General features: G+C 40.2%; 6 protein-coding genes across 6 annotated transcripts; 4 read left to right on the top strand and 2 right to left on the bottom strand.

The window, feature by feature from the left end:
- Positions 1-8: 8 nt before the first annotated feature.
- HER10_EVM0000020 (uncharacterized protein) lies at positions 9-1,249 on the bottom strand (the record flags this gene model as incomplete). Its single annotated transcript, XM_035469818.1, has 2 exons — positions 9-420; positions 921-1,249. 2 exons carry the CDS (start codon positions 1,247-1,249, stop codon positions 9-11), a joined length of 741 nt encoding a protein of 246 aa, XP_035336768.1.
- Positions 1,250-4,039: 2,790 nt separating this feature from the next.
- Positions 4,040-5,002, top strand: HER10_EVM0012587 (uncharacterized protein; the record flags this gene model as incomplete). Its single annotated transcript, XM_035481980.1, has 2 exons — positions 4,040-4,851; positions 4,969-5,002. The coding sequence occupies 2 exons, from the start codon at positions 4,040-4,042 to the stop codon at positions 5,000-5,002; spliced, it is 846 nt and encodes a 281-aa protein (XP_035337802.1).
- A 10,884-nt stretch (positions 5,003-15,886) lies between these two features.
- On the top strand, positions 15,887-17,460 carry HER10_EVM0005703 (uncharacterized protein; the record flags this gene model as incomplete). Its single annotated transcript, XM_035475309.1, has 3 exons — positions 15,887-15,897; positions 16,944-17,220; positions 17,278-17,460. 3 exons carry the CDS (start codon positions 15,887-15,889, stop codon positions 17,458-17,460), a joined length of 471 nt encoding a protein of 156 aa, XP_035337230.1.
- Positions 17,461-17,849: 389 nt separating this feature from the next.
- On the top strand, positions 17,850-19,548 carry HER10_EVM0008362 (uncharacterized protein; the record flags this gene model as incomplete). The annotated part of the gene is made up of 2 exons (XM_035477887.1): positions 17,850-18,913; positions 19,047-19,548. The coding sequence occupies 2 exons, from the start codon at positions 17,850-17,852 to the stop codon at positions 19,546-19,548; spliced, it is 1,566 nt and encodes a 521-aa protein (XP_035337441.1).
- A 547-nt stretch (positions 19,549-20,095) lies between these two features.
- HER10_EVM0004767 (uncharacterized protein) lies at positions 20,096-21,311 on the top strand (the record flags this gene model as incomplete). Its single annotated transcript, XM_035474400.1, has 3 exons — positions 20,096-20,528; positions 20,586-20,818; positions 20,877-21,311. 3 exons carry the CDS (start codon positions 20,096-20,098, stop codon positions 21,309-21,311), a joined length of 1,101 nt encoding a protein of 366 aa, XP_035337152.1.
- A 237-nt stretch (positions 21,312-21,548) lies between these two features.
- Positions 21,549-22,943, bottom strand: HER10_EVM0011988 (FAD binding domain-containing protein; the record flags this gene model as incomplete). The annotated part of the gene is made up of 3 exons (XM_035481393.1): positions 21,549-22,502; positions 22,549-22,610; positions 22,739-22,943. The coding sequence occupies 3 exons, from the start codon at positions 22,941-22,943 to the stop codon at positions 21,549-21,551; spliced, it is 1,221 nt and encodes a 406-aa protein (XP_035337756.1).
- Between the last annotated feature and the right edge of the window lie 2,128 nt (positions 22,944-25,071).

The following is a 25,071-nucleotide window of genomic DNA, read 5'->3' on the forward strand; positions in this document are numbered from 1 at the left end:
TGATCAACTTACTCAGTACAGTATTGACACCACGGCACGTAGAACTCAACTAAGACATCTTTGGACTTGTCATAAGCTAGGTCGTCGAAGGTACTGCCAACTAGCGTTGTCAAGAATTGGTGCGTTGTCGAGGCTCCAGGCACTGGTTCTGACTTGATGGTAGGCACCAATGAACCAGCCAGGTAAGCAGCAACATGTTTAGCGACCCTGTTGGCGTTGAACACCTTTTCAGACATAGGATATGCTCTCCCCTGTTGATTTGCAATGGAGAACCCACGCTTGATGTCCTTGCTAATATGCATTTGCTCACATCTTTTGGGGTAATCTGGCGCAAACACCGTCACGAACGTGAGTTGATCTTTGTACTTCTTTGCAAGCGAAGCCAGTGACTTGACAATCTCAGCCCGATCATCCCGCTTGCTGAAGAATACTTGGGCCAGTGGTTTCTCGTCCTTGAACGGTTAGTCCCTATCAAACATTAAGCGAAGAAGGACCCACCTTTGTTGCTTCTTCATGAAGGATGGGATCGTATTCGCGAATGAGCGGCTGGGTTGCATCCTGTAAATATGCCTCGATAGCTGCGACGGTAAAAGGCCCGCGATAATAAACTGGATCCTCTTCCTCTTGGGTATAGACGGCGATGGAAGGGCCCTTCCCGTCTTTCTCTGGGCTATGAAGATTACCAAAACTGTAATGCGCTCGCCACTTAGTAGCAACAGCGTGAAAGGTCTTGAGCTCAGGTTGATGATGCGAACCAAAAAAGGCAACAACTGTGACTCGAGATGAACGCGCGAAATGGAGAAGGTTCTTTTCGGTAAGCTCCGTAACTGGAGAACCTGATTGCCGTTCAATATACTTTACAACCCTGCAATGATGATCAGTGATCCACAAGCCATGTTAGAGAATTCGAAAAAACTCACGATGACGCGTCTAAAGCTTCTTTGTAGGTAATCAACTCCTTGTTGCCGGTTGTGAACTTCAATGTGGGAACAGTGAAGACCTCAGAGTCATCGCACACAATCGGCTCCTCATTGCAATTGACAGAAGCAATAGCAGTCTTGGTAAGCGTTGGAGACACCCTGTCAAGGACTCCTTGCACTCTGTCACATTCCTTGCAACCGTCCGCTGTGAACAAGATAAGCGCCGGCCTTGAAGATATCAAGACAGTGAACTCTGTTCCAAGGAGTTTGATGCCTTGTGTCGGAGCAGCAAGAGCAACGAGTGATAGGAGTGTTGAGGATCGCATCATAGTGTGTAGAAAAGAGTTGAGTATCAATTCCCAGACTGGAGGGCAGGCCCAGATCATTTCTGTTTGAAGAATTTATTATATCAACAGTTGTTCAGTATCATAAACTCTCCACCACAGAACTTCGCCTGTTTAAGCCCAGATCGTCATCCCGCTAGCTTATCATGGGACCTCATCTCGTCTAGCCATTGTTTAATTTCAGCGCCTCTCAAAAGGCTTAGTTCATCTCGACTGTCGAAGGCCTCCGCACCGCGATATTGGCCAAGCCGCTGAGGCACAGCCGAACCCTGCCAGTTCTAGAATGTTTTATCGAATTGAATGATGGATCCCTCGACAGACGAAATAGTAAGATGACCTAAAGTTTAAAAAGACAGTTCGTAATTATGATTGGCTCATCGTGCCTCTATCTACCAGCTCCACAAAAGGCGTGAACCTTATAGACAACACAAAAAGATATGCAGCGACTAGTCGACGTTGGAACCTGAGTTGTGGGAACATTTTGAAATTGGGGCTGCGAGCTTTGATAACATATAGTGGGTGCTGACTCGCTGAGGGGATGTTTTTTCTCTTTCTTCACCAAAAAAAAAACTCTCTGGTCCGTGTACTCGTGTAAATGCTCTCCTTTCCAGGGTGGCTCGTAAAGTCATGTTATCTCTTTGGCACAACATTTGACGATGATCTCCATCCAGCTTCTTAGTTAGGTCAGGCACATGATCAGGATAGCTTGGCCTGGTGATAGGATGAATGATGCTTATCATAGAGAAGTTGTTTGTCATAGGATACGCAGAAGACTGGTGATACTGTCGTGTGAGAGACGGGTTGTGGTACAGATCAGTACTTCGTATATATAAGTCAAACCCCCCACTTCCTGGCACCCCCCTGTTTCTGGCACCCACAAAAACGATGGGATCACAACCCAACCTCCTCATTACTATTAACTATTGATCCTCAACCACACCCACTACAATACAACTGCCAGCCTCACTAGGGCATTCAGAGTCGCTGGATTCAGCCGTAATAACCTCCTTTTCACCCGCTTCGATTTGAGCCCGATGGATATCCCTGATGTTCGCAAACTTCGTGTTGGGATCGATCTGAACAGTCTTCCTCTTCCTAACTGCAGCGTTGGTAACTTGAGCCCTCAGGTGAGCCAGCTGCTGCTGGGCAGCTGCCAGTTGCCAGGCCTGCTCTGAAGCCTTTTTCACCTTCCTGAACAGCAGCCGTTGAGTGCTGGTATCATTGTCGAGTTGGGTGTATAAGTGCAGTTGACCGCTGAGCTCTGCCAGCTTCCTGGGTGTCGACCAGACCACTGCAGAGGAAGCAGAATCCCATGGCTCAACAGGGGTAGTTTGTTGACCATTATGGCATCGCTTTTTGCCCCGACTGGTTGGTTTGGTGTGGTGGGCTTAGCAGAAGGCTCAGGTAATACCATAGGGTTCATCAGGGGCTTAACCATCGCTACAGGGTGTAGACCAGTCCACTTCCAACCACTTCTGATGTTCGAGACTGATAGACCAGCAAGTCGAGCCTTCTGGTAACAGTCCAGGAAGTTCCTTTTACCTATAATGGTAGAGTCGTTCCATTGAGACAAGTAACCGAGCTCCTTCCGATAGGCTGACTTAACAGGGCTGAAGACAGACTGGTCAAGTGGCTGGAGGACATGAGAGGAGGTGGTAAGAACAGTAAATGGATATTGTTAATATAGCAATTCCACATGAAGTCTGTCGTCGTATGACTCCCATGCCCATCCACAATCAACAGTCGAGCCTCGCCCTCAGCCTCGGGCATAGTCTGTGGGATAAACACCTTCTCTAACCATTCAATGGCAGTTAAGTCTGTAGTCCAGCCATTATCTGTTGCTGTAAACTCCCACCCATCGTATGGAACCAGATGTAATGGAAACCACTGTTGTTGGACCGTCTTCCCTTGAAAATGATAAGAGGACGAAGTGCCCTACCCAAGGCTGAGATACACTCAATGATAGAGACCCATGCCCTCGACCCAGGTTGTTTCTTGCGAACAGACGTCGTCTCAGCCATGCCCAGCACTAACCCATTAGCTCCCTGACCCTCGAGGATGCCAGTCTCATCCATATTATATCTGTTGGCTGGTTTGATGTCCTTGATCTCAGGGATAGCAAGGAACTTAAACCAGTTCCTAATGACCTCAGTAGATGCCCCATTAACGCGTCTAGAATCGATGGAACGACTCTCTGAACCTTAATGATAGGGTTCCTTCTCACGAAGGCATAGATCCAGCCTTTTCCTAATGGTTTGGTATCCCCAGCAGCAGCCAGAACTCGCTCTGCGAATTCCTTCACCTGTTGGTGCGGTGCGAGGCCCAGCGAAGCCTGAATGCGAACCCATTGTGCCAGCCACTCTCCTGGTCAGGAGACAGCCTCTGCCAGTCAGCAAAAGCCACTTTCCTAGTCTGACCACCTTGGAGACGTAGTTGAGGGTTGATCGTGGTATCCCATACTCCAATGAGGCTCTTTGACTCTTGCCGTTTGAGATGTCCTCGAGAGCCTGACGAAGCTGATCTTCGGTATATTGAGGCATTAGATATAGAAGAAGGTATGTGCAAAAATGAGCCCATTTGAAAATGTTGTGATAAAAGGAGGTTGGGGGTGGGCATTGCGTTGTGGTGGATTTTCGCGTTTTTGTGGGTGCCAGAAACAGGGGGGTGCCGGGAAGTGGGGGGTTTGACTTATAGATGACTGAGTTCCACGAACTCTCCAATAGTCTCATCCCAGCCTCACTGATTCGAAGTTTCAAGCCTTTAAACTATTTGATCATGAAGTTCATTTCAGCTGGGCTTGCCCTCCTTGCAAGCTTTCCCCTTGCCTTCTCCATACCAACCGAAGCTCGGCCATCAAAAGAGCTCCAACCGCCCAAAGGTTTCGCCAAGATCCACGACTCTGACGGTGAGCACTGGCTCCAAGCCGTCAAAGCAGAAGCTGCCCGTCAGGAAGCCGCCGCCGCTTCTGTTCATAATGAAACCGAGGCCCTCGAGGCCAGAGACAGTTGGATCTACCAGGTCCACGGCATGTACACCGACAACCTCGTCAACGTCGGTGATGTCGACACCTTCTACATGCTCTGGACGCGCATGTACGACTCCAGCGATGACAGGGGCGGTCTCTCAGACATCACTCGCAACGCATGGAGCAAGTTCTGTAACAGCCCATACGGTGGGAACGGCGGCGTGACCACCAGATTCACTCTCGACGGCCAGTGGGGAGCCGTAGGCCGTCTCAGCGGCTGGTCGATGCGCGACGCCCTGATCCACTCCATGTGGGAGACAGCCAACGCCATTGGCAAGCACAACGGTTATACCGTGTATAACGGCTGCTATGGTTTCACCTGGCAGGAGGGAACGCCAAACAAAGCCGACTCGGCATGTGGAGGAAGATCAGGCAAGCCTTGCCCATACAACAAGGACTGTCCGTTGTCGGGCATGGAGTGCACTGGTCTCAAATGGGGCACCTGGCTTCCTAGCATCATCCGCATGAATGTCTATAACCGTGACGGGTCGCTTCGTGCTGATGCGTACCAGGCCAGAATCTCTTCCCAGGCTCTTGGTACCGGTGGTTGTTCTAAGGCCCAGTCTGTGTCTGCTTTTGTGGCTGACTTTATCCCCATTATTGGACCTTACTTTTCCACTGGTATTCGTCTTGACTGTTTGTTCAAGACCTAAATTTGCCTATTTCAATCATGTAACAGCTGGATTATCTTAGAAATCAACATCAAGTTTTAACGCTGTACTCTGCGTCCAGGTTTCTGTAGCGAGCTGTCTATGGCAAAGCCACTGTGTGTCCGCAGATGCCGTATGTCACCACAAGAGGATGACTTGTAGTGCGCGCATTTAGTTAGGAATTTCTAGAGATGCCTGATGTGGAGGGAAAGTAACATCCATTACTGAGGAAACGAGCAAGCTGGTTTGACAGCGGCCCTAGGGCAAAATCTCTTGGCCATAATGGGTTTCCTATCTTGGCTTAACAAAATGAAGCTTTGTCGCCCTGAGTGATAAGACATTCACTTTGGAAGAGGTATTTCTGCCACTCGGATCCCAAACTTGTTCTCTGCTCTTGACAAGAACAAAGCCATGCCAATGTTTGATCGGGGCGTGACATATGGGGGAGGTTCGTCAATTATGGTAACTATATGTTAAAAATAATATAATTAATCAACGGGGATAGTCATCATCGCGTAATATATATACTCAACCAAAATATCTCGCCCGCGGGAGCCAGATCGTTAATAACCAAGGTAGGAAGGTCTACAAAGCTCTTAATAGCGTTCCAAATAATATTCATATTAAGGATAGTAAAACAAAAATCAACCATTTAACACGGCCAATCTCTAGAACATACTTAAAAACAAACTCACAGCCGTTTCTCAAGCTCACTCTTTCAAACTAGGACTAAATATCAAAAGAATTAAGATACTTCTTTCGACAAAAGTTACAATTATTACACTAGCCATCCTCTATTTCAGAACCGCCATCTCTCAACAACCTATTCTTTAAGCAGACACTAATCGTGACGGCACCGTCAACGAGGCTAATAAGATAACAGGGCGTTCTAGACCCCATTTCGGGAGCAATCTTCCTCCCCCAGTATCGGCAACTCCCTTCATCGTTATGCAAATATCGACCTCCAGGGAATCCTTTAAGCAAACAAGGGCTCGCATCCTACAACGACGCCTTCAAACATCTACTCCTCAAGCCCGGCTTGGTCGCACCACTGAAGAAATTCCAATAGATATCGCAAGTAATATCTTTACTCACATTAACGCCACTACTGAAGCTGCCGCCAAGAGGGTACGCCTTTTTTATAAACGACTTTCCTTTCCGTGCGAAAGAAACCAGTGCGTGAAATTCATCACAGACACCTTGGAGTAGGACGGGGAAGTTACGGTTCACTTCAACCTTCACGTCAACACTTCTATCTTCTCCATTGCCGTCCAGCTCAAAGTCACGCCAGTCCTCACGCACCACCATCTTCAGCGCGTCAAGACCCTCATCAATGCCGCCACTAACGAGTCTAACCCTATACAGCTTGAATCCGTCCGTCAGCTAGACATAGGTCGCGCAGCCGCCGGTCTTCAGACGCCGCTTTACCTGTCCAACCGGAGTAATGACATCTGAGCACAGGTCTACATTGAGCCGGCGTATGCTACCATGTCGGGCCCGAACAGTGCCTTCTCCATCCGCATTATTCTTAGGTCAGCACAGTCAACCCGCACCGGTGGCCGTCAGGTGTTTGAGCAGCTTAGGGGCAAGGGCGTGGGCGGATTCCAGCCTAAGGAGGGCCATCGAGGCTTTAGACACCTTGAAATCAACTCATTTGAAAATCTGGAGACCGTTCCGCCGTACAGTTCCAAGAGCGGCATCAGGTACCCGGTCGGACGCATGATCCAAGTCAAGAACTTTGAGAAGATGCCCGCGGAGTCGATGACGAGGTTCTTTGATAGGTAGAGATTACAGAAGCCCCTCACACTTGAAACTGGTGGGCAGTAATTAGGCATACTAATAGGTTAATTCAATTCCTCCCGTCTAATAAAACAGGCAGACGTTGCGTTCAAAATCTCTTAGGATAAGTCGGGCTAGGAATTAAATCTTGTTTAGAGAGAAGAAGTATCGCTATAAGCACTATCCGTATCTCATAATAACTAACGAAGGGCGGGGTTTAAAGAGGCAATATTAAGCATAACTTCCCCAACTTACTTTATTACTTATATAACGGCTTTTATTTAGAGAGCTAGGTAAAGGCCTCGTAGTGTACTATATCTAAGTACCTACGCTATAAACGTATATACCGACTTATCCCTCTTATATTTATTATAAAGTAAATAAAGCTTATTTGAAGTCGATTGATGTTTATATTTTAAAGCTATGATGAGAGATAACTAACCTCTCGCTCTGTAATAGCGTAATAATTCCTATTTAATTACTAAGTCTAAAGGAGAATAAGTTTTACCCTAAAAGTTTAAATCTGGTAATAACTTCCCGTATTACTTTCGTAATAATACTTTAAGTATTATTTAGAGGCGATTTAAGTAGAAACGGCTATATAAACTATAAAATATAATCTGAGCTTTAAAATAATATTAGTTAAAGTTAAGTTAGTACTATAATTAGTTAGTACTTTTATTAATTAAAGACTTAGGGTTAGAGTTATATAAGTAGTTATTAAAATTAAATTATAAAAAGGGGTATTAATAAAATAATTAAAAATAATAAATAAAAGATTATTTTATACTACTTATTTATTATTAAAAAGTAAAAGCGGTATTAAATTATTATAAATAGCTTTATTAAAATTAATAAGAAGTATTATATACTTATTTATTAAAAATATAAAGTAGTTATTTAACTTAGTAGCGGTATTAAGTTATACTTTTATTATAAGTATTAACTAAAAGAGAGGTTTTTAAAATATTAAGGATTATTATAGCTATTTAAATCTAATTAATTTAAAAGTTAATATTCTACTTAATAATAATAGCTTAGTTATTAAATAGTTTAACGTTTTGTAAGGGTATAATTACTTTATATATTATTATTTTATTATAATAAAAATAATATTATATACTATTAATAAGAAGCTAAGTATATAATAACTAAGCTAAAATTAATAATAATCCGGTTATAAATATAAATATACGAGAAGTACGTATAATACTAAATTATTAATAATAATAAGACTAAGATAGGACTTAGTTTAGGTAATAGTAGTAAAAAGGATATTATAAAGTTAATAATAGTTTAGTATATAGCCGAACTTAATACTAAAAATATTAAGTAGTTAAGAATAAGGGATTTAAAAAGATATAAACTAAGACTTATTATAAATAAAAAGTTATTAAGTAGGTAAAATCTATTTAGGTTTAAGGAATTTAAAACCAACTTTTATTTTTTCAAAAAGCAATTTCTTTAAATAAATATTTGAAATTTTATTTCTTTTTTTTTTTTAAAAGAAAAAGACTAATATATTTTTCTATTTTAAAACTTTTTTTTAAAACTCTATAATTTTATAATTAAAACTATAGTTTCTTTATATATATAAAAACTTTTTTAAAAAATATTTTTAAATATAAAAACTTACCTTATTATGGTAGTTATATAATACTTTATTAATAAAACTTATATTTTATTTTATTTAAATAATTAAATTATAATAAAGTAACTAAAGAATTATAATAAATCTATTAATTTTTTAGTTATTAAGTAATAACCTAAAAATTAGTAATAAATTTATTAATTCTTTTAGTTACTAAGTACTAACCTAAAGATTAATAATAAATCCGTTAATTCTTTTAGTTATTAAGTAATAACCTAAAAATTAATAATAAATCTATTAATTCTTTTAGTTACTAGGTATTAACCTAAAGATTAATAATAAATTTATTAATTTTTTAGTTATTATTTAGCGGCAAAAGAATTATATAAAATTTATTAATTCTTTTAGTTACTAAGTAATAACTTAAAAATTAGTAATAAATCTATTAATTTTTTAGTCGCTAGGTATTAACTTAAAAATTAGTAATAAATTTTTTTAGTTATTACTTAGCGACTAAAAGAATTATATAAAATTTATTAATTCTTTTAGTTACTAAGTAATAACTTAAAAATTATTAGTAAATCTGTTAATTCTTTTAATCACTAGGTATTAACCTAAAAATTAGTAATAAATTTATTAATTTTTTAGTTATTACCTAGTAGCTAAAAGAATTATATAAAATTTACTAATTCTTTTAGTTACTAAGTAATAATTTAAAGATTATTAGTAAATCCGTTAATTCTTTTAGTTACTAGGTAAAACCTAAAGATTACTAGTAAATCTATTAATTCTTTTAGTTACTAAATAATAACCTAAAATTAGTAATAAATCTATTAATTCTTTTAGTCGCTAGGTATTAACTTAAAATTAGTAATAAATTTATTAATTTTTTAGTTATTACTTAGTAGTTAAAAAAATTATATAAAATTTATTAATTTTTTAGTTACTAGGTATTAACTTAAAGATTAGTAGTAAATTTATTAATTCTTTTAGTTATTACTTAGTAGCCGAAAGATTTATTAAAATTAAATATTTAATAATTTTAAGGATTCTTATTACAGTAGCTATATAATATTATTTAAAACTTATTTTTTTAATTATCTTTCGATAATTAAAAATCTTTTATTAGACTTAACTTATTTTAAACTTAATTTTATTTTTAAAAATTATACTTAGCTAATAACTAACTATACGTTACTAAGTAATTATTTTTAAAAACGATTTAGCTAAACTTATAGCTATATATAAATAATAGTTTTAAATAAAATATCTTTTTAAACCTTTATTTAAATATAACGAGGTTAGTTAAATTATACTCTTATTTTATTATAAACAATTTATTTTTAGTAACCCGTTTTTAATATAACGCAACTTAATTTTAAGATCTAGCTAAGAATAGAATACGAATTTTTCTAAATATATAAAAAGATTACTATTTATAAAAATAAAAATATCTAAAATTCTTTAATAAACAATAATTATAAGTATCTTTTATTATTATTTTTATTATTGTATAGGTATTAAGATATATAAAAAGTATTATTATTTTTTAAATTGAAATAATAACGAGGTTTATATTATAATAAACGCGCTACGTAAATATAGATTTTAGTAATTATATTATTATAAATATATAAATAGTAAATAGTAAAGCTATTTATAAATTATTATTAATTAACGTATCGTTAATTATAATATCGTTAATTATAGTATCGTTATTATTATAAATTTATTAATTTTATATAATATTTATATAGTATTACTTACCTTTATAATTAATATAACGAGAATTATACCTAACCTAAATACTATTTTAAGATTAAAATTAAATTTGCGCCTTATTACTACTTAGCTACTTATAGTTAAAGGCTATAAAGTTTTAAAAATAAATAGTATAAAATATAAAATAAAATTATAGAATAAAAAGCTAGTATTATAATTTAAATACTTAAATAGTACGGTAGTTTATTAATTTTAGAATTATATCTAGATATTTAGTACTTTTTATTCTTTTTAAGTTATGATTATTTAAAACGGAGGAGATATTATTTAAAAAAGCTAATAATATAAGTAGTATAAATTATAAAATATCCCCGTTTTTAATTATAAATTATTTTAATTAAGCTATTTAAAACGTATTCACTTTTACTATATATAATACCTTATCTTTAATAAAATCTTATTTTTTTAATTATTACTATATCCTCTTCCTAAGTTAGAACGTCTTTTAAAACTTTATATTATCTAAAATAGACTTCTTTACTAAGATATTATTTAATTTTTAAAATATACTTAATATTATACTTAAAAATCCTATATTCTTAATAAAAAGTATAGAAAGTATTCTTAAAAGTATACTAAACGTACTTTGCTCTATTATCTTAATCGATTTCTTAAGAATATTTCTAAATTTTTTTAGAAAAGTAAGTAATTTATACCCTTTATTTTTTTAATATAAATAAGGTATAATAGTTATATAAAACTTAATACTTTTATTAGTTCTTCTTATTTTACTTTATAATTAATACGATTAATTAGTCTTTTTATAATTAACTACTCTTATTTAGCTTATTTTAGCTTTTTATATTTTAATAAATATATATATAAAATTAATACCCTAGGTTTTAATAGAACCCTATTATTATCCTTAATAATAACTCGTTCTAATTAGTTATAATATAAAATAGGCCCTAAAAAGGAGGTTTATAAATATTAATATTATATTTTATTAAATAATACTATACGTTTTAATAAGAGTATAAAAATACTTCTTTTATAAAAATATATTATTAAGCCTATAACTTACTTATTAATATAAAAAGTAATATAAAAGGAGATTTAAAAAAAGAATATCCTTAAACTAATTAATATAATTAAAATAAAAATAAACTAGCTTATAAAGATCTATAAGTTATTATTTATTAACTTAAAAATAAAAATATAAATTATATTTTATTTAAGGATCGTAAGTATAACCCGTAATATAATTATTATTTAACATATCCCAATTTTAAAAAACGGCTATAATATTTATATTAAAAATATAATAATTTAGAAAATAAAACGTAAAAAATTTTTTTAGGATAAAAAAACGTATTTAAAGAAAGGATTATAGTACGGTTTATTCTTTAGATTATTATAATTAATAAATAAGAATAATATTAGTAGTTCGTATTTAGGAGCTAGGAGAGAGGCTATCTTTAAAATAAAGTATTTAATTAGCTCTTTTTATTATTAGTTATATTTTATAAAGTTTATATACTTTTTAAGGACCGGCTTAGATACGAAGATATTTAAAACGATACCTAGCTACGCTCTACTATTATATATTATTATTTATAAATAAAAATATATATAAGTTATTTAAAAAAGAAGAATAATAGAATACTATAATATAAAGAGATTTACTTATAGTTAAGGCTATTAAGCTATATAAAGCCTTAACTTTTATAAATTTTTATTATTTAGAATCTTATCTATTTATATAATAAAAAGATTTAATAAATAGATAAGTATAAACGCTCTAAGTTATAACTATATTTATTAGAACCCTAGCTTTTTTTTTTTAAATACTAAAGATCCTATTTTTAATACTACTATAGCTTTATTTTTATTTATTACTTTAAAAATAAGTATAGCTCTACTTTCTTATTTTATTTTAAATAACTTAGATTTTAATTTATAAAATACCCTTAATATTAAAATTACTAATTTTAAAATTATTAAAAATAATAAGTTCTAAGATATCGTTAATAAGTATTATATATATATTATAGCTTATTATAACCTTACTAACTAGATTAAATATCCTTAGGTATTTTTATAATAATAATATATTAAAGAGGTACGTAATTTTTTTAAACCTAAATAAAACGGAGTTATTATATTTATAAAAATATAGTTAATAAACGTATTCGTTTTATCCTATACTTAACGTTAATAATCCTAATATTTTTAACCTAAATACTTTATTAAACGTTAACGTATTAAAAATACGAAGTTATTTTTTTAATTATAAAGGAATTAAACTCTATAGTAATTAGAGTACGGGGCTAGGCTTAGCCCCTAGTACGTAAAAAGGGCTTAGTAAGGTAACCCTAAGCCGTTTTAATAACCCGTTCGTAATTAAAAATAACTTACTTAAAGCTAATAAACGTTAAGAAATAAGCCTAGGTCGCTCTAAAAAGCCTAAAATTTTTAATAATAATTATAAAAATATTATTTTTTAAAACCCCGAGGCCGTTATTATTATTAACGAGCTTAAACGCGGCTATTTTTAAATAATTAATAAAAATCTTTTCTTAGCTAGTTATATAATTAAATAGCTACGTTATAAAATATATATTAATATTAATTACTATAATATCGTACTTACTAAGTTTATAAAAACTAAGTATTTCTCTAAAAAGTCCTAAACTATAATTTAAAAATAAAACTAATTAGCTAAGAATATACTCTTAGTTTGCTAAAGATCGGACTAATAATATTATATTTAATAACTAATTTAAATACTATATATCTAAAAACCGAAGTAAATAAGTTTAATAAGCTCTATATAATAGTTATATACGCTATTTAAAATAATATAAAACGTAACCCGGATATCGTTTTAGTAATATTTTAAGTTAAACTCGAGGGTAGAGGCTTAAATAATAATAAATATTTTATAATATTTTTATTTCTTATAACTTTATACTATTTACGTAAAGGCGCTCCCTATATTTTTTTACTTTTTACTCCTTATTTCCTTATTTTAGTTTTCTATTTCTCTCTTATTAAAACTTATTATATAACGACCTATTATAATATAATTTAAATATTTTAGTTATATAAATTTTAGAAAGAGTAATATAAATTAAGTATAATTATTCCCTTACTCTTTTTCTTTTCTAAGCTAATAATTATTTTTAAAAATATTATTATTTACTCTACTAAAAACCGCTATAATATATTACTATTTTTATTAATAAATTACGGACTAAGAGTTTATTAATTTATTTATATCCTGCTATAATTAGCCTCGTTAACTTAATAATATACTATTTATTATAAACTAAAGTATTACTATACTACGGTATTTATATAATCTTATTAAATAATAAGTTAACTTAACTAATATAAAAATTAACATAATTAATGTTACGGTATTTAGATTAACTATTAGAAATATAGCTTTTTCTTTTATCTTATTACGGTAAATAACTAAAATAAGGTAATTTTTATAAACTATATAAGTAGTTATATATAATCGAGGTCTTTTTATATAATACTTATATAAAAATATATTATATTAAAATTAGGATCTTTTAATTACCCGGACTATTAAATCGCTAGCGAAATTTATTAACGTTATTTAAAAACTAGCTTAATAATTTTACTCTTAAACTAATTTAAAAAGAGCTATAGTACGTTTTAAAACTCGTAACTCTATTATTAAAACTCCTAATATAAGTCTTAATAATAGTAGCTATTATATAATATTATTTATTTTTATATTTTTTTGCGTTATATTAGTATTTAACGAATTCTTAATTTCGAATATTATTTAATAGTCGGGATAAACTAAATTTAAACTAATATATTTAATACTTATATTTAAAATATAGATAATCTAGTCTTAGTAATACGTAATTAATAAACTATTCTAAGTAAAACTTTAGAAATTAAAAATATAAACCGGAGTATATTTAGGTTTTATAAGAGCTAATTTATAAAAATAGTTACGTAAATATAATTATAGTAGTTCGTTTATATATCGCGGCTTATATTAAAGCTTATAATAAAATTAATCAAAATATTTATTAAAGTTTATTTTATAGTTATAAACTATTCTTAGGCTTTTTAATATAAACGGCTAGCGGTTATATATATAAGTAAGTATATTTTTTTAAATAAATAAATTTCTCGCTATTAGTTTTAAAAATATAAAAGTAATAATAATTATATTTATTATAAACCGGACCTCGCTATAGGTAGAATATATTACTATATAAGTAGTTATAATAGTATTAGGGTCGTTTATAATATTAATACTCTTAAGTCTATTTAGCTCTCTTATTAAGTTTTATATATTAATACTACTAATTACGTAGGGTTAGGGTTAGGGTTAGGGTTAGATGTGATTGGATTCCACGGGAGGAGATAAAAACTGATGAGCAACAAGAAAGTCCGACACGGTCCTGGTTCGAAAGAACGACAGAAGTGTTTCGCCTTGAAGGCTCATCAGGGACATAAATACTTGTTGGGTAAGTAGCACGCCAAGCTGTTGGTTCCCTTTAAGCATGAGTCGGAGGTCTGGTCCCTCCGATTGCTGTCTGGGTTCCTGCAGCTGTGCCGTTCACCTGCATTCCAACAATGCAGAGTGGTGGGCGGCGGTTGGTTAAATACGCGCTGAACCTGCAATCCGCCGGTGGGTCGTCGTACGATGTTCCACCTACTGTGGGCCTGCCCCACCCGGAGTCGGTGCAATGGTCTGGCCGTCGGGTCAACACGGACATTCCACAGGGGAAAGCTCCGGTCTAAAACTCCGGTCACGTAATCAAGGCGGTGGCTCGTGCGCCGAGGCACCGGATGAAAACGGAGGCCTTTTCCGAGACAAGCTCGGGCCAGGTCTTCTGCAAAGCTGACACCGTCTGGTTAGGCGGTAGAGGTTCGGGTTAGGGTTAGGAAAGAGGGCGGGGTATAAGCTTGATCCTCTGGGGCCGGCATCTCGTGCCGCCGTTTCCTTAGCCCGGCATAATTTTTTCGGAGTGGACGGTATCTCGCGGCAGTCAAAAACTAACTCTTCCATCAAGGTTGTATGGCACCTCCCCGTCCGTTCGCGAACTTTGCAGCGCACTACTAGAGGCGGTTTGGCAGTTTTTAAGGGCGCATCCCTGCGGCCACCTCTTTGCAAAGGCAACTTCAAACTTCCAAGGCTTCCGACTTAGGAGGCTGTCGTAGCACGACCTTGTTCCATGCAGAGATCTTATCGAAGGCTCTCTGTTCGTCTGAGGGATTTGATGTGGGCCATCGAGGGAAGGTGGCAGAGTGCCATTCTTGCTCCAGGTCTGTCTCATCGTCTTCAGTACGCCCGAACATCCACGTATTCCCATACTTCATCGTATGACGAAGGTAGCATCAAGGGTAGTCCTGGGCGCGACTCTTTCCGTTTCCAGAGTAGAGCCGGTCGGTCCTTGTAGTCCACCATATGTCGCCATCGTGATAATATGTCAGCCGGGTATCCTCGCCGGCTCAATGCTGTCATGAATTCACGAACTCTCTCCTCAAAGAGTTCTTGGGTGGAATTGATTGTCATGAAGCGAGTCAATTCTGCTTTAACGAAGGCTCGTTTGACCGTTTCCGGGTGTGCAGATGACCAGGGGATATACTGATGTTTGTTCATACGCTTGCGAAAAACCCGAGATTGTAACCCCGCGGATTCTTGCCCTTGCCGGAAGAAGAATTCTACGTCTAAGAACGGCGTCGCTTGGCGAGATGAACGAATTTCCCAGGAGATAGCGTAGGGCGCAAGGTGTGGAGTGAACTCCGACAACCACTTCTCCAGGTCCTGTCTGGGTCCTTTGAAGATGAGAAAAATGTCGTCAATGTAGCGAACATAGAACCTCAAGCCGGTTCGTGACATGTTCAGCATCTGACTTTTTCGTTCCTTGAAGCCAAGCGAAAGATTTGCGAAAGCTGGGGCGCAAGAGGTGCCCATAGTTACGCCTTCCGTTTGGTGGTACAAGGTCCCATCAAACTCAAACAGGTCATCATAAGCTGTCCGGGAATGGCACAGAGGAGCAGGAGAAAATCATTCGTCAAATCTCCAACGATGCGTCTGGCCAGGTTTTGGGCCCAGAAACTCGGGCGGAAGTCAATCCTGCTGGCCTCGAGCCATCTTACCACGACGTGAAAGGGGTGAGTAATTACAGCTGACTTTTAAGTTTCTTGATTCGGAATATTTCCCCTGATGATTCGATAGGTATACCGGGAGCATTATGACAAGTTGGTGGAGTTGCGGCGTCTATACGATCCTCAAAAGCGCTTTCAATCGTTTTTCTAAGTAGTTTCCTTGGGAAATTTCAAGCAATCATGTTGTCTGTGAAGAGAATTGAGTCTTTCTCAAGTTTAGTTGATCTTTATCTAGATCTAGATCTAAGTAGGACTAATACCCTACTTTGTTCAAGCCTCATGATCGAAACTTCGTGCACGTAAGTCCACAAAGTGAAATTCCTCATATTGTGAAGGAGGATTATGAGGGGCCAAAATTACTACACGATGAACATATGCGGAAGTGAGAGCTCGTCGCTGTGAATCACTGAGTAGTGCTCTGCTGAATCGCTTCAAGTGTGACATGCAGAGTCGAGTCAGGGGTGGGGACGGGCTTTTGACTCGCACCCTCGGCTCACGACTTTATAGATGCTGACTTCTCAGTGGCGTCACGAAGCCCGAGGAGCGAAATGGTGTTGGTTTCGTTGCATAAATATGACTGATCATACCCAGCGTTTTGACTTGGAGCACTGAGACCAGTATCGTTCTCAGAAGAATCGGAACCGCCTCGCCTTTCAAACGACAACTTTTATAATGACTTCAACGTTCGCGCTTAGACCCCAGCCCTAACTAGACGCTGACAAATTCTCACCAATCATGCAGACCCGAACAGCAAGTTGCGGAACTCGCCAAGATCGAGGGCCATGTAGAGGAGGCCACTATCGCAAGCGTCTACGATCAGCTGAAGCCTGTCGCTCCAGAGCTGCTAGTCGGCCAGTGGGAAGGAGGCAGTTTCGATACGGGACATCCCACGCATTTGCAACTTCGCAACTTCAAATGGGCGGGTAAAGACTTCCGATCTGTCGATGATGTAGACCCAATCATGCGATACGAAGAAGACGGCAAACGAACATGGTTTTCTGACTACGGCCATGCGCAGGTGAGTGCATCTATTCTGGGCACTTGTCACTGAAGATATAGCTAAGAGGGATATCAGGTTCGAGAGGTTAGGTTCAGGGGTGTTGTGACTGCGGCAATGGTTTATGACAAGTTCCCCATCATTGACGCGTTCCGTTATGTGGACGAAAACACTGTGATCGGTGCTATGGACAACAAGGATCTTCAGCACTCTGGGACATACTACTTTTACCTGAGAAGAAGAACCCAGAGCAAGGCCTAGCTCATTAGACTATAAACCTACTTTATGTAGATCATCCTTTAGTCCGGGGCCCCGCAGACGATCCCCAGAGTACAAATACCACCATAGACCTGGCGCGTGAAAAAGTTCGCGACTACTCAATTGTTCTAGTGAAATGAGTGGCTGGTCATTTAATTAGTTTCAAAAAGGAAACCATCTCGTACCGCGTGCTACCGAGGATCCGAGGTCATTTGCCTCTAACGCCTTTGTTCCCCCGCATTCTCATCACAACTCGTCGGACAAACCCCACCCACGTCACCCCGAACCCACCGTTTCATGCGATTTCTTCGTCTGCTGAGTAACAGGCGAACTTCAATTTGTCGCATATTCACTGCATGACACTCAGCTTCAATACTCAGAAACAGGTTGAAATGACTGGCACGCCTACGACTTCTTGCACACAGGATACGGCTGCTCGATCACCCGGGCGGACTTCACAGACTGCTGCAACATCTCAAAGGCTCAAGAAGAGAGAATACGATCGCAAAGCCCAAAGAGTTGCTCGCGAAAAGACGAAGAACCGAATAGCTCAGCTCGAGAGCCTGGTCGAGAAGTTGAGCCAGCAAGATGACACCGCTACTACAGCATCGCTCATGGCGGAGTTGTCAAGGGTGACTGAACAGAGGAACAAACTCATGAGATGTCTCAAAACAACTTCTTCTTTGTTTAACGATCACGTCAAAGAGGCTGAATCATGGGGCTCAACGGGGATGATTTGCGACGTGCCTTCTCTGTCGAAGCCGCCATCAGCTAAAGAGGTTTCGCCGAAACATCCGAGCCCGGAATCATCAACGTCTCCAGCATATTCATCGGTCCCTGTCTTCGATAGCTCCGCCGATGAGGTCCTGGAGAAAGAAATGGGGGATGACATGGACAGTTTCATGGACGAATCTTCACTTGATATCAGCCAATTTTTGGGCGACTCAATGTTTCAGCCAGACTTCACAACAACCGCCCCATCGAAAAACATGAGTGAGCCACATATGAGAGGCGTATCACTGGACACATCCACATCAAGAAAAAGTCAGCAACTCACAACAGAAACACGCCGAATTGCCTCTAAATGCCACTGCTCGTCAACCAACAGACTTCGACGACTCTCGGATGGTTCACAAGTCAGTTGCAATAACTGGAAAGCGGGTAATGAAATTCTTCAAGAGCCATTTGCTCTACCCGACGCTTCAATACGACTGGAAGGAGAGACAGTCGAGGACGTTCCTGTTCACGCTGTGCTTCATGGTTGGGATAGCTTGGCGCACACAGGCAGGATGACGCCTCTGTGGAGAAAGGTTCGCCAACTTGATGAACTTTGTTTCTCAGCATGTGGACAGGCAGAACGTTTGGCCGTTCTGTTCATAATCCATCTTCTTATGAGGGCATATGCCGATCCGACATTGGTGAAGTCCGCAGTCGTACCAGTGTGGTATCTGAAATCGTAAGTGCAATGAATGTTGTTGAGTCCTGAATATGACCATGGGCTAACCCTATGAAGGCCTCTGCAGGAAATTACTCATGATCCATCAGCTGATTACTTTGCCTGGTAAGTTGGCTCGATTCTTAGCAAAGAGCATGATGCTGACTTGTAGATGCAGGCCAGCTTTAAGGTACCGATTTGCTATTGCGCCACACCGGTACTGTAGCAATTTGTTCTGGCACATGTTCAAAGAACACTTGCGCATAGTGTGGCCGTACGACTTTCGTGACTGCTATATCAGGAATATGCAACTGGGAACATACGGTCTCTCGCCTCTCTTCAAAGAGAAGATCCATGACTTGCGATCTTGGACAATGGCACCAGACTTCTTTGCCCAATTTCCCGAGTTAATGCAGGATATACCAAAGTTTCCAGGCCAACCGTCGCCAACAGTCGCTCTACCATTCGGCTTGACGCTCTCGCGTGATGTGGACGGCTCGAAGGCGGCAAGAGATGATGACGAAGAGAGAAGTAAATCCCCCAGAACCGAAAACAGCACGAGAGATCATATCTTATTTCCCTCATCTTCTCATGTAAGCGGCTTGTTTTTGAGCGAGCTCGGCATCGACGGCGTGACGGATTGCTTCGACTTCTGATGTTTCGGGTATCTAGATACGCCTCTGATATCCTCGGGGCCTTTGCGATTGGGGCAGCATAGTGGCGCAGCAAGTACGCGTCAGTACAGTCCCTAGCATAATAGAGCAAACATCTATGGAAATAACCCGCTCTAAGTCAGTACCCAAATATCCTGATGTTCATTTCCGCTGCCGTACAGATAGACTACAGAGTGATGGATCGCACTAGCAAGGGTGGCCCTGCAACACCAGCACCTCCGCGGGCCCCCGAGTCTCCACCGGATCCGAGTGTGCGATGAGTCCGACTCTGTCGCACAATGAGACGAAACCTTAAATCACTGGTCAAGCCTCACAACGGGGCAAATTCTGCCGTACAAAGCCCCTGAAATGCAGCCTCACAGTTTTCGTCATTCTGGGAACGGCCGGGAGAGCCTCCGCTAGAAAGAACTGCCGACGGCTCCGTGGAGGAGGTTGTCAAATTTACTACTACCTCAGAGACTCCATGAGGGAAACCTCGTTTCCTTTTTCTCTGTCGTCGAACCACCGTCAGATCATGTATTCAGGCAAGATGTTGCTTAGCGTACTTCTCTTGAGCATCGGACTTGCAGATGCTAGGCCATCTTCAGATAGCATCTCCGAGGACCCAAGCCTCCGAAGCGTACAACTGCAGCATCGGCAAATCAACGACACGATAGTTCCTATACGGCGAGACTGTCCCTTTAGTCCCTGGGATGAACTTTACATAACCGATTTCCTACAAGAGCATTTCAACGACTTATCAACAACTGATCACTGCTGGATCATCAAGGGTGTAGCAGGACTACACGAACTACTACAGAGAAACATCTCAGCTAACCCCCTGCTCAACGTCACGATACCAACCTGTATACAACTCAACGTTACGTCAAAAGGGAACGCCTTCTCTATTGACTTCTCAGATGACTCTTACAAGGTGAACGGGGTCGACGAGGATGACTTCGTTTTATTGACCTATGTGCATCGTGAGTTGCCTCATTTCCCCCTAAAGTCTATCATACCATGTATCTGACTGGCTCTAGTTGTATGCATGACTGCAGCGTTTTTCTTCTGTTACCCCGTTATTCTAGTACTAGCTTCAGCACCGAACTTGTGTATCATGATCGATCGCGCACTCCAGGAGCCCACGAAACGAAAGTTAGAACGATGGCAGACAATCTTCACAGTCCTCCTCTTCGCTCCTCTGTCCATTGCAGGAGTAGTCACCGGTATAATCGCAATGGGAGCCTCTGACCACGCAAGAACAGAGCACGGAGTAAGCTACCCCTCCTCGAACGCTTGCAAGTCAGAAGCTGACCCTGATCCTTTTCTAGATCATCGGTTACATTACCATTGGCCTCGCCGCAATTTCAGTCCCCCTCTATCTCTACCAAAAAAGGCTCAGTTCCCGCCCAGATCTTACCTTCTACATGTACCGCCGCCTCAAATTCTTCAACGCCCTCGACTTCCTCGTCTGCCAAGCCATCCTGCTCATCTCGGGCTTCGCCCTCCCCGACGGCATCGACGACTTTGGCATCATGACGATTTGCGGAACGAACACGCTCTCTTCGTCGCTCCTATTCTCTCTGGGCATGATTGTTTCGTTTGTGTGGAACTGTGCTATGGCTACAATGACGGTGCAGTGGCTTCTCGAACGGAGGGTTCGGGGTGGGAGTCTTCGGGATAGGGCCCCACCGTGGATGCTCAAGATTCTGCGGAAACGGTCGGATTCGGATATGACTTTCCAGACGTTTCAAGAATCTCGTTGAGAATGGTATATCGTTAGCATCTTATGCTTATGAAGGGAGGTTCGAACAGTGGCGACCATGTTGGAACAGCGATAGATCATCTTTGCTTTACATTATCTCAGTGAAAGGCTTGCCATTACCCGCCTTGTAGATGGGACTAGCTTGTCCATGGCCGATGAATATAGCTGCATGTGCAACAATACTCTGTTCAATTTCTCGTACAAAGGGATTGGACCTTCATCTCATGTCTAAAGGCTTCTACCAGTTGAAGTACTTGGAACTCGGCAGCGGGGCGCGGTCCAGCTTGAAGTACCCAGGCTGCAGCTTCTGGAACACCTCCTTGGGATCATACTTCTTCGCGATGCTCTTGAGCTTAGCCTTATTATCCGCACCGTATCCACTGACAACATCCTGGAACTGTGCGGCGTAGTTCATGTAGATGTAGTCGTTCTCCAGCCCCCGCGCCTTGGCTTCATCGTCGATTCTTTCCATAACTGTTGAGGCAAAAGAGTAAATCTTGTCGTCGTCTTCTTCGTTACTCCACATTATGGAGAGTAGAATGATGTAGAACGGGCCGTCTTCGACATTGAGACCCAGTGCATTGCCCCCGTTCTGCTGCATGTGCTTCAGCATCGGAATGGTGATGCCCTGGAACACCAAAGTGGGAAGAATGCCAGGCAGGTCCGTCACGGCAAGAACCTCCTCAAAGTAGATTTCCTGAGCGGCATCAACGAGTCCCTTGTCGGCCTTGCTGCTAATGACGGAATAGATCTCCCGCGGCCCCGGCGGTGAACCCTCGGCTCCTTCCGCAGCCCAGTCAGCAATGATGCGGTTCTGCGTCGTGTCCGAAATGGCGGGAATAGCGTTCCATTCGGAAAAGATGTCGGCCTCGCCGCCATCCGGCTCGGCATAATACAGCGTCGGGAGGGAGAGTTTGGTGCCGTTGAAGTAGGCGTATACGTGCCACAAGCCAGCCTTCGGGTCCTTTTCCGCATTCGCAATAAAGTTGGCGTAAGCCCCAGAGAGCGCAGGGAACGAATCTTCGAGATAGGTACGGGAGCCACCCCACATCTTACCGCCTGGGAGCGAGATGGTCCGAAGGTTGAAGCTGACTACGAGGCCAAAGTTGTTGCCGCCGCCACGCAGGGCCCAGTACAGGTCCGGGAACTGGGTGCCTGATGCTCGGATGATAGCACCGGTAGCAGTGACGACCTGTTAAAATCAGCTTGTGGTCAGAGTCTCTCCCCAGTGAACTTACATCGTAGCTCTCGACATTATCACAAGCCCAGCCGTGGAGGTTAGAGAAGTAGGATATGCCACCTATAGTTGCATTAGCTCATGCCGTTCTACGCTCGACGCGTTGTGCCAGGGGTATGCCGTGAGGAAATCGCGAGGAAGTTCTCAAAAGATGCATGTCCGGGCTTGGAGTGTGTAGATCAGAAACGTACCTCCAGTAGTTAGTCCTCCGACACCAATGTCGTATATCCGACCACCGATGACATTCAAGTCAGACTTTGTAAGCTCGCGGTAGACGTCGCCCCAGATATTGCCAGGTTGGATCGAAGCAATCTTCTTGTCGGCAGACAGCGCGATGCTCTTCATGTTCTGGAATGAGATCGTGATCCCGTCCTGAGCGTTGGACGCACCAGCCATTGCGGCGTGGCCACCGCTTTTGGCAGCGAATGGGCACTGCGTGAGACGGGACAGTAGAACCACGACGGCTACTTGCTCTGGCTTCGACGGCTTGAAGACACAATAAGGGCTGACCTGGGCTTGGTTCCCAGACCAGTATGAGCTGACGAACTCAGTGTATGCAGGTTCATTTCTCGTTTCGACAGCATCATCGCCGTAGACAAATTTCAAAGTGCCACACTACGATAGAGAACCAAACGTCAGTCACCTTGAAAGTGGCGTTGCGGAGGGTAGACGACTCACCGCAGCGGAGCAGCCTATTTCCGACCTCTTGTTGAAGCCGGTCATGTTTGGAATCTCAGAAATGACAATGCCTAGCTCATGAAGTGCGTCTACAACATTGAAGTTGGCAGGCTCCGTCGGGCTGATGTCAGCTGCGAGGGCGTGAACAACGTGGCCAGCTGCGAAGGCAGCTGCCGCAAAAAGCTTAGGACTTAGCATGACTTCGTTCAAACGTCGCCTCGATGACTTGGAGACAAATTTCAGCGCGAACCGGGAATATCGATGGCAGGAAACAAAGTTATGAGTTTATTCAACGGGTCAAGCTGCTACTTTATAATATAACAGGTTCGCGGTCAAGCCGTGAGCAGTATGCAGGCAGCTTGTGCTGACTGCAGAATCCTAATCTGCAATCTCACCGCATGTACGATACTGGCGAACCCCATTCTTCGCTGCAAGGGACGCCTGCAGAAGTCCCATCGCCCTATGAAATCCGGTCTTGAACGAGAGTAAGCAGCCACAGAGGAGGCATTGAGGCATTGCTCAACGGCTGGGCGCTGCTGTTGTCTTTCGATTGATTGAGAATGGCAGAATATCAGGCTGCGAGGCGCCATACGTAAGCAATTCAATGAACCATGTTTGGTGATATGTTCCTTCGCGTGTTATTGCCTGTCGTTCGCAAAGAATCGTATCGTGGTCGTTGGTGGGTGGTCGAATCTTCGAAGGTGCTTCTGAACAGATTACAGAGTATCCCTACCTCGGTTAACACATGCAGAGCCAAGATACATGGGGGCCCTTTTCGCTATTACCGATGTCGCTGTAGGTGTGATCGTGAAAGAAAATAAGCCCGAAAGCAGCCAGTTGATAAAGCAAAGAGAATGCGACTGTTGTTGTTGTTGTTGTCACTGACACTGGTCAGAGCTACGCTAGCAGAAACTTGCCTCCATTCTCGCGGATGGAATACGACTTGCATCAGCGGCCAGCCATCCACGAGAGGGATTTGGGGCGGGCGAGAAGCAAGAACTCCGATCCTATTCATGCACCAATTTTGTCAAGCACAAGGCTAACGAGGGCGTACGTAAGACCTCGCGTCTGTGTCGCTTGACACCCTTGTATAGAATCGATGAGCTGTCACGGATTCTCGGTCACTGGACTAAGCCCATATAAACAAGTCGTGCGAACAGTGTAGTAGAGCTGGGAGGAAGTCTCGATAGTCGATGGATACAATGAAAGTGGCTAGTTCTTTCGACTTTGCGCGCGTTTAGCTTTCAAGCATATACATGAAGGTATCTGCTTACGAGACCGATGGAGTGCGACTGTGGGATACGATAGAAATGATGAGTTACGACTGAATGTTTGCCATAACTCTGTCCGCAGTACCACTGAAGAAGCCAGCATATTCTGCTCGACATTGACCGAGCATCTATGGTATCATCGATGGATGGCCAAAGGCATCAATATCCCCCGTCGTTCAGCTAGGTGGGAGTGGCATAGCACTACGATCTCGCTTGAGATGGAATGCTGATTTTCGGGTGGTGAAAAGGGGTGTTCATTATTTCGCTCGTGTGTGAAGTAGGCGGCATACACGATCATCCTGTGGCTTTTATCAATAGAGACTAGCCGAGAAGGATTGTCAGCTCAGTAACGTGATGTCCCTCTGTTTAAGGACGACAAGCCATCCGACATCAGTCGTCGGAGATTTCGAAGCGGTGTGGCATCCCTTCGCCGGACCGAACATCGGAGGATTGATTGAGCAGACAAACTCCAATCATAACTAGGACCTCATCATAACCTCACCTGGAACAGAGCCGGTAGACGTCTGGAAAAAGCCAATGGCGATGCAAGAATCTGGGGGAGGCGTTGAAATTGG

The sequence above is a fragment of the Colletotrichum scovillei genome, assembly GCF_011075155.1.
Source record: "Colletotrichum scovillei strain TJNH1 chromosome Unknown Contig00002, whole genome shotgun sequence".
NCBI classification, from domain to species: domain Eukaryota; kingdom Fungi; phylum Ascomycota; class Sordariomycetes; order Glomerellales; family Glomerellaceae; genus Colletotrichum; species Colletotrichum scovillei.